General features: G+C 48.7%; 1 protein-coding gene across 4 annotated transcripts; it reads left to right on the top strand.

Annotated features, from left to right (window-relative positions):
- Positions 1-1585: 1585 nt before the first annotated feature.
- Positions 1586-8844, top strand: LOC136550544 (pentatricopeptide repeat-containing protein At2g16880-like). 4 transcript variants are annotated; one of them, XM_066542161.1, is made up of 7 exons: positions 1586-4045; positions 4315-5066; positions 5357-5484; positions 5581-5730; positions 6884-7326; positions 7450-7652; positions 8125-8844. In XM_066542161.1, the coding sequence occupies exon 1, from the start codon at positions 1637-1639 to the stop codon at positions 4019-4021; it is 2385 nt and encodes a 794-aa protein (XP_066398258.1). In that variant the 5' UTR covers positions 1586-1636; the 3' UTR covers positions 4022-4045; positions 4315-5066; positions 5357-5484; positions 5581-5730; positions 6884-7326; positions 7450-7652; positions 8125-8844. The 4 variants fall into 4 exon arrangements, with proteins under 4 accessions (XP_066398258.1, XP_066398255.1, XP_066398267.1 ...); XM_066542158.1 differs by having other exon boundaries at positions 4315-4424; positions 4570-5066; positions 5581-7326; positions 8125-8839; XM_066542170.1 differs by having other exon boundaries at positions 4315-4424; positions 4977-5066; positions 5581-7326; positions 8125-8838.
- Positions 8845-9244: the final 400 nt, after the last annotated feature.

Genomic DNA, 9244 nt, shown 5'->3' with positions numbered 1-9244 from the left:
ACCGACACAGTGCTAGGGGCATCCCCGGCTAACGCGACCAGCACCCCGGCCACCGCTAACAACATGTAGGCGAGCTTAGCTCTGCCCCAGCCGCCGTGGGCGAGACAGGGCAGACATGGGCTCCTGCAGTTTGACGAGGCCCTTGAGCGCCGTTCTGGAAGGTGGGCGAGCTAGACGTAGGCGAGGTTGCCATTCCTTGGCGTACACCGCGGCCGCACACGACATCGTTGTCTGGGCCTAGGCATCATCTGTAGCCTGGGCCTTATCCATGGCGGCAGTGAGCTCTCCCTGCGTGGCAAGTGTGGCGCCCGCCACCTGCGTCCGTGGTGCTGCACCTGCGCAAGTGGACGCCCCACCGTGCTCTGGAAGCCACCGCGAGCACCGGTTGAGCCCATGTCTGTCCTGTCTCGCGATGCTCGGCTATAAAAGCCAGAATGCGTTCACCATGGCCACCCTCTGCATCTTTCAAAACTCACCACGAGCGAGCCTTCTCATTTCAATTCCTTGTAGCATTGTGTGATTAAGGTTGAAAGCTAGCTCCTGGAAGCAATCCCATCGAGAACGATCAAGGGTAGGTGCTGTATTGGCTGGTCCCGTCGTCGCTGTCCGCCATGACCGCAAAGCCAAGAACGTGCGTGGCTGGATTTTTCCATCCCTCTCTTGGTCATCGTCTTAGTATCCCTGACATAGGAGGCAGCTCCACCAGCGGAGGTGGCGTATGGCCGCGCCAGCCACGCCACCCGCGCGCATGGTTGCGCCCTGCCCCGTCATCCTGCACGTAGCTGCGCCCTACCCCTCCGCCCACGCCGCCCGCGCGCATGGCGTTCAGCGAGGCGCGGTGGGCCCCAAGGTGGCGCGTAGCCCGCCTCTAGGCGCAGCACAGCCGTCCTCCAGGACGCGGCGTGGCTGGCCCCCAGGCGCGGCGTGGTCGCCCCCCAGGCGTGGCGTGGCCGGACCTCAGGCGCGGCTCGCGGCCAGCTCGGGGGCGCCGTGCGGTCGTCGTCCCGCAGGGCGCGATGCGGCTCTCGGCCGGCCCCGAGAACGGTTAGCACGCGCTCGTGGTGGCACCGGAGCACTTGACGTGAGATGCAAGCAAGGCGGGCGTCCGAGGATAGGGCTCGTGCTAGCGACCAGCGCGCGGGCAGGGGTGCGCTCAGACGACGAGCGCCTTCGGTTCGGCGGCGCAAGCGAGGGCGAGGAGACGGACATGGAGACCGACCCATCGTCGGCGCCATCCCCGTCCCCATCGTCGTCCCATGCTCCTTCCGCGTCGGCTGAAGCAGCGGATGCCAGGCCTCAGCTCGCGCCACTCGTCTTGAGGAGGAAGAAGGTGTTGGAGTCGCTGACAGCTTGGCCGCACCCTGCGGAGAGAGAAAGAGGTAGAGATGAGGTTATGAGAGAAGGATATTTTAGACGTTTTTACTGGCTGGGCTCACGTGTTATGACTGGCCAACGGTAAAAATCAGACAAATGATGGACGGAATGGCTTGAAATAAATAAATAAATAAAATAAAGTGTCGGTGCGTTTTAACTTTTCAGTGCATATAGGTTTGGGGCATCTTTCCTGCTGGCACAAAGTAAAAGACTCTCTTCCCTCCGCCTGCCGCGCCGTCAAGCAACGCCACCTCCCGTCCCCATGGACACCACACCTTCCACCTCCGCCTCCGTCTCGCCGGCGGCCGCATCCGGCCCCGCCCCCTACCCGGACTCAGCTCTTGTCTCGGTTGTGGCTGACGCGCTTGTATCCGCCTCCCGCCAGCCCTCGCCGCCGCCCATGGACACCCTCCTGGCCCCGTACCTCCCGCGCCTCGCCCCCTCGCACCACCCGCAAGTGATCGCCCTGGCCGCCGCCAACCCAGCGCTCGCCTCTCCGCACACTCTCCTCGCCTACCGCAGCCTCGTCTCCCCGCCGTCCTGCCTCCCCTCCTTACTCCCGCTCCTCCCCATGCTCCCCTACCGCAGCCTCCTCTCGCTCCTCCTCGACTTCGTCCCGCTCGACCCGCTGCGCCACCTCCACCGCCACCTCCTCGCCAGCCTCCCCACGAGTGCGCTCGCAGACGCCGCGCTGTCCGCCTACGCCCGCCTACGCCTCCCCCACCTCGCCGCACAACTCCTCCACTCATTCCGCCGTCGCGGGCGCGTCCGCCCCTCCCTCCAGGCAGCCAACGCCGTGCTCTCCGCACTCGCGCGCAGTCCGTCCGCCTCGCCGCAGGCCTCTCTTGATGCCTTCCGCTCCCTCATCGCGCTGCGGCTCCACCCCAATCACTACACCTTCAACCTCCTGGTGCACACCCACTGCTCCAAGGGCACCCTCGCCGACGCCCTCTCCACGCTCTCCACAATGCAGGGTTTTGGCCTCTCCCCCGACGTCGTCACCTACAACACCCTCCTCAAGGCTCATTGTCGCAAGGGCATGCTCGGTGAGGCGCGGACGCTGCTGGCCAGGATGAAGAAGGAGGGTATTGCACCCACCAGGGCCACGTATAATACCCTCGTCTCAGCGTACGCGAGGCTTGGGTGGATCAAGCAGGCGACCAATGTCGTGGAGGCCATGACAGCATTCGGTTTCGAGCCTGACCAGTGGACATACAATGTGCTCGCCGCAGGGCTGTGCCAGGCAGGGAAGGTGGACGAGGCATTTAAGCTGAAGGATGAGATGGAGCGGCTCGGCATAGTATCGCCTGACGTAGTCACCTACAATACGCTTGTTGATGCATGCTTCAAGTGTCAGCGCTCTTCTGATGCACTGAATCTGCTCGAGGAAATGCGTGACAAAGGGGTGAAGTCAAGTTTGGTCACACATAACCTTGTTGTGAAGGGGCTCTGCAGGGAGGGGCAATTGGAAGAGGCGTTGGGGCGTCTGAAAATGATGACAGAGGAGGGATTGGCACCAGATGTGATTACATACAATACATTGATTGATGCATACTGCAAAGCCAGGAATGTTGCCAAAGCATTCGTGTTGATGGATGAGATGGTGAGGAGTGGACTCAAAATGGACACTTTCACCCTAAACACTTTGCTGTATAACCTATGCAAAGAGAAGCGTTATGAAGAGGCTGAGGAGCTCTTGCGTTCACCGCCGCAGAGGGGTTTTGTACCTGACGAAGTCAGCTATGGTACGGTGATGGCAGCCTACTTTAAGGAGAATAAACCAGAGCCTGCTCTGTGTCTGTGGGATGAAATGTTTAAGAGGAAGCTAACGCCGAGTATTTATACTTACAACACATTGATCAAAGGGCTTTGTACAATGGGGAAGTTGACAGAGGCGATTGATAAATTGAATGAGCTGATGGAGAAGGGGTTGGTACCAGACGACACCACCTACAATATCATCATTCATGCGTACTGTAAGGAAGGGGACTTGGAGAAAGGTTTCCAGTTCCACAACAAGATGCTGGAGAATTATTTTAAGCCAGATGTTGTAACCTGCAACATTTTAATGAATGGGCTTTGTCTGCATGGCAAGCTTGAGAAAGCGATGAAGCTTTTCGAGTCATGGGTAGAGAAAGGGAAGAAGGTTGATGTTATCACATATAACACCTTAATTCAAGCTTTGTGCAAAGATGGAGATGTTGATACAGCTTTGTGTTTCTTTGCTGACATGGAGGTCAGAGGCTTTCAACCTGATGCATTTACATACAACGTCGTGTTGTTTGCACTATCTGAGGCAGGGAGATCAGAGGAAGCACAGAATATGCTCCATAAATTAGATGAGAGCAGGAAATTATCTGAAAGATTTTCTTATCCTTTAATTAAATCTTCTGCGGAGGAAGTGGAGACTGGGAAGGACCCAGAGGTTAAATCTGACAGTGAATCTGGTGGGAATGCAAAAGGTGGTGATCAGGAGAGCTATAATAAATCTGTAAAGGAACTCTGCATTGGTGGGCAACTGAAAGAAGCTAAGGCTGTTTTGGATGAGATGATGCAAAAGGGCATGTCTGTTGACAGTTCAACCTATATCACTTTGATGGAAGGCCTTATCAAAAGGCAAAAGAGGCAAACACATGCAGCTGGATAGGATATGATGGGTTTTGCTGCTGTGGTATGTGACATTGCCCATGGTTTTGCCATAACTTATCAGTTGGTCATAAACTGACTAGGCATATTAGCTGGTCCTTGGATTATATTAAATGTAAGAATAATAGTAGCAACAATTCGAATTTGGAATTTTGCTAGAATTTAGCATGCTCCTCAAAATATATTCTTTAAACACTTCTCACGTGACGTTGTAACATTGAGGGCTATTTAATAAAATCTGTTCAAAGTGTGGTATGTTGTCTTTACCGGTTTTCCTTTCTGCTATTAACGCAGAGGGTGATGCTAGCCTTTCTAGCAAGAGAAATGAAGATCATTCTGAACAGGTCCAGTCGGTGTGGATAGAGCATATGAATGACAAACCATTGTGATTTGTGACCAACCAGGTAAGTTTTTTGTTATTCTCACCTCCTGTTCTTGAACTTTCATTTACCTTCATTTTGCCAAGCTCTTTTTATGAAAACTTGCTTACTAGTTGTAACCAGGGTTTCCTTTTTCGGTCGAAATTCCCGGAAATTTCTGTTCTATCAGTGGGGCCGATAAAACTAGCTATCTGCCAAATTTTCCAGGCTTTTCCTTGCTCCCACTCAGATGGCCCAAATTCAACCGCACAACGGTCCAATAGCGCCTATAGCTCCTCCCAGCCCACCAAAACCCTAGAAATCCAATTCATTTCCCAATCTTTCCCCTCTCACTGGCTACAGCCACACTCATGGCGGCGCCGCCGCCATAGCCACGAGCCCCCACCTCCAACTTCTCTGGCTTCGTTTCCTGATAGAACTCAGGTAGGTCTCTGGCGAGCATCATGGGGAGTGTCTCCGCTGCCGGTCCCAGCGTTGAGATGTTGCCCTGTAGCCCGTCGCTTGTCTGCGCCAGCCCATTCCACATTGGTGGAGCGCAACGTATGTCTCCATACTCTTCAACAGCTTCACTTTCAGCACACACGGCCAGAAGCGTATTCAGTGGATGCAGCGCGACGTACGGGTGTATGGCTTCACGCCTTCAGCAGTTCAGCACTCCAGTGTTTGGTATGTTTTCTCTTTTCTACTTAAGGAAACTTTCTTGCCAGCAATAGATGATAGATGGTAGAGAAGTGCAGTGGTGGTTTGCTAACTGAATAATTAGTGCTGAATCATTCTAGGATGTTGTTTGAGTACAAAATAGTTTCTTTTATTTGTTCAACTTGCTGGATTAGAGACTAGTAGACTTAACTGGAAGCGTGTATCAACCTGCATTTTTGTACAGAATGACTACTCTTGTATAAAATGAAATTCATTTTGGGAATTTTGATACAGCATGTTTCAATCCTAATTGGCAGACAAATCCTAGGAGAGATGGCATTCCATGGCAGTGGCAAGGGGAAAGGGAAAGCTGTAGCTGAAAGCAGCGGCGAGCCGTCCAGTGTGGCCTGTGGGTCATCTAACACATATGTGGTTACTACTGGAGGTCTGTTTGTGTAACAAAATACCTAATTTATTTTTGTTTCATGTTTCATCCATTTGAATTGTTCTGCTCTAACGATGGATCACGCTGTTTTTTTAGGGAGGCAGATACAATTGAAAGGAGCAATTGAGGATACATGGAGCCATGGGACACCGTGCGGTAAAAATGGCTTCAAGTGTGGCTACTGTTCTGTAGGCCAGCAAAGTGGAGGGTGGACCTGCCTAACGCAGCATTTGTGTGGATTACCCGGTAATGTGAAGTCATGTTCCCATGTGCCACCTAATGTTAAGAACATATTGCTGAAACAAGTAGCATTAGCGAAGCAAAAGAAGAGGGATGTTAGGGAAACTTGTCTTGAGAAGGCACTCATGGAGCATGATTACAGAACCGCTTTGGCTAGCCTTGACGAAGAGTCACAGTATGAGTCTATGAGAATGAGATGGCAGTGCAAGAGTCACTAATGGATATTGGCTTAACTCCTAATAGTAGGGCAAGTGGTAGTGGTATTTGTCAGGCAACCAGTCTAGGTGGGTCAAGTGGCAGCCCTCTGTTTCACATGGGAAGTGCCACTAGTACTGGGGTTTCAAATCTAGGCAAAGCAGCAGTGGGAGGAGTAGGTCTGCTACCTTAGGCAAGGCAAGTGGCATTGGCAGTGGGCTGCTGCCTCCAGTAGACAAAGCTCGCTTCACAGTTTCTACCAGAACCTAAGTTCATCAAAAGCTCCCTTTAATATAGACTTGGCACGTAGTAAGGCACCATCACAGCCTCGAATTGACATTATGCTTAGTTTAGATTCCAAGCTTAAGCTTGGTTGGTCTAAGTTTTTCCATGCCAATGATATTCCTGGAAGGAAAGCTGACTGCCTCTACTTTCAATCGGCAGTTAAATTGAGTCAACAACTTAGGGAAGTGCTTATCCCGAAAGGAAAAGAAATAGATGGTCCATTGGTAGAACAGAATTTTAATGACTTGAAAGCTCACATGGAGTCTTTTAGGGAAGATTGGGATCGATTTGGAGTTACCCCCATGTGTGATTCATGGACAAGCACTAGCATGATGTGTATTATTAACTTTATGATCTTTTGTGATGGCCACATGTTCTTTCACAAGACCGTGAATGCAACTGGTGAGGTCCAAAATGCAGAATTCATTTATGGTTGTATTAGTAAGGTTGTTGAGGATGAGATTGGTTCCAAGTGTATCATTCAAATTGTGATGGATAATGGTTGCAATTACAAGAGAGCATGCAAAATGCTCATTGCTAAGCATCTACATATTACATGGCAGCCATCTGCTGCACATACTATAAATTTGATGCTGAAGGACATAGGGCGATTTAATGAGGTTGAGCATGTAGTGAAGAGTGCAAAGCGCATAAGTAATTTCTTCTATAACAATAACAGATTTCATGCTATGATGAGAGAGAAGATTGGTGGAGAGCTGATCCGGTGGAATGCCACTAGATTTGGCACGGCGTTCTTGTGCTTGCAGAGTTTTTTTGATAGGCAGGATGAGTTCAAGGCATGGATGGTATGTCCTGAGTGGAAAAACAGTGAATAGAGAAATGAGCCAGACCATGAATTTGCATATGATTGCTTGACAAATAGGGTGTGGTGGGAAAAGATGGAATTGGTGTTGGACCACTTTTCTGTGTTCTCTGCTATGCTGATCAACAAAGGAATGGTACTGTATCTGGCTTCCTTCCAAAGATGATACATGCATATAATGAGAATAAGTGGTAAATTAAAAAATGGTAAACATGCTAAAGAAGATCTTCATAAGAGGGTAGCTGAAGTAATCAGTAAAAGAGTTCGATAGCTTCTCAATGAAACACTTATTCATGCAGGTAACAACCATGGACTGATCTGAAATTTTTGTTCAATTAATGTTTCTTTGCATCCATTCTAAATTTCTAATGTTGCTTTCAGTTCATATGTATCTAACATTACTGATTTCTTTGCCTTTGTAGCTGCTGCACTTGATCCTCAAGAATCATACAGGTCAAACCTTGCAAAAAAAGTCAACTTCCCAATTTGCTGTAACCATGGCAATCAAACTCAACGTCAGAAGCAGCAGCTGCGATTGATCAATTTTCTCGGTTCATTGAAAAGAGATTGTTATTTGGAGATACAGAAGCTCGGTGGTCAGCACTAAATGGCAAAACCAGCGCAGGTATTGATCTGCTGTTACTCCTGTGTGTAACAGTAGTTACTACCATGACTATATGGGACATGTAGTATTTTATTTTATTTTGAGATGGAGACATGTAGTTATTTTTACTGCCTTACTGGAGATAATTAACTCTGATAGTTTGTGAATATAGACAATGTTGCTACACGGTTGGCTCTGATAGTTTGTAGACTCAACATCAGTCTTAGATAGCTATTTTGTTATCTGAAAATCAATTTTTTCATTTGTTCTTTTTTTAGAAAGAAATAAATACTTTGCCATCTGCATTCATTTTAAATTGTGTATAGATATTGCCATTTCCGAATTTTTTATTAATGTCACTCTCCACTTATCTAAGGCCTAGCACTGTACAACTGAAAGTTTCTTTAGTAATGAGTTCCTAATTTACATGCATGATACTAAAAAGAAAAAAAAGCATTTAGCTCATTATGGACCTTTTGTTTTTCCTCTACAGTTCGCTTATTGAAACCAGGACAATGCTTTTTAGAGAAGCTTGGTGGCAAGCAGACTACTCTCTTAGCCCTGCTTCCGATGTTGCAGGATGTATGCATGACTAGTTGGCCGTTCATCGCCGATTTGGTTAGCAGCACTTTTGATACCCCTTGGGCATTGGCCCTGTATGTAACACTGCTTCCTGTAATACTGCTTTAGGTTTACATAGGTTGCTGATTCTTTGTGGTTAGAGAGTTAAATTTTTTAACTTATTGTGTTTGGTACTCACTGTAATTTCACTGTTCCCATTTTACTCACAGTTGAAATCCTCGTTTCAATCTGTGTTTGCTGCCATTTGCTGAGACATATGGAAGACGCGAAATTCTGTGTGCTTTGAAGGCAAAATTGTGACAAATCCTGCTACTATTATTTGTTATGCGTGTTCGTTCATGGGTTACTGGGCAGGCTTATTCCTGGGAGCGTACAGAGAAGCTTTAGAAGCGGGTGTCAACACCATGCTGGCGATAGCGGTGAAGCTGACGTCAAAAAAGAAGGCGAAGCAAGATCAAGCGCTGCTGAGGGATGACCAGAGCGACGATCAAGATGCTTGAAGTCTTTGCGGCGACACGAGACCAGTGTCCGATGGCTGCATGGTTGTGATGTTACCTTTTAAACTGCTTTTGTCAGTTATGGGTCTTAAGGGCGTGTGGCCCCTTCTTGCTGGTCGTAGCTGGACGTTTTTTTTCTACTTAGTTTCGCGTCTGAGGCAGGCGCCCTGGCTGGGTAGTAGCTGTTATTTTCTGTATTGATCTTGCTCTGCCCTGTAAACTCTTAAAACTGCTGTATTTCCGTTGATTTCAATGGGAATTGGGAAGGTTCCTCGCGTCAAAAAAAAAAAAAAAAAAAAAAAAAAAATCTGTGTTACCACATGGAATTTTGCACTTCAACGGGTCGTATCCACCCGCTGCCGCCTGCAATAACAATACGTACAGAATCAGTTTAGTCTCCTGGTGTTTCTCCACCTGCCAAATTTCAATCTGCAACCAGCCGTTCTGATGCTGCATATCTTGTTACTCTGTAGTATAAAATTGTCTTGTTGCAAGCATCAAAAGCGCAACCTAGCTAAAATTCCTGCAGAAAGA

Source organism: Miscanthus floridulus, chromosome 1 (assembly GCF_019320115.1).
Source record: "Miscanthus floridulus cultivar M001 chromosome 1, ASM1932011v1, whole genome shotgun sequence".
Classification (NCBI taxonomy): domain Eukaryota; kingdom Viridiplantae; phylum Streptophyta; class Magnoliopsida; order Poales; family Poaceae; genus Miscanthus; species Miscanthus floridulus.
This window is presented reverse-complemented; position numbering and strand designations above follow the sequence as displayed.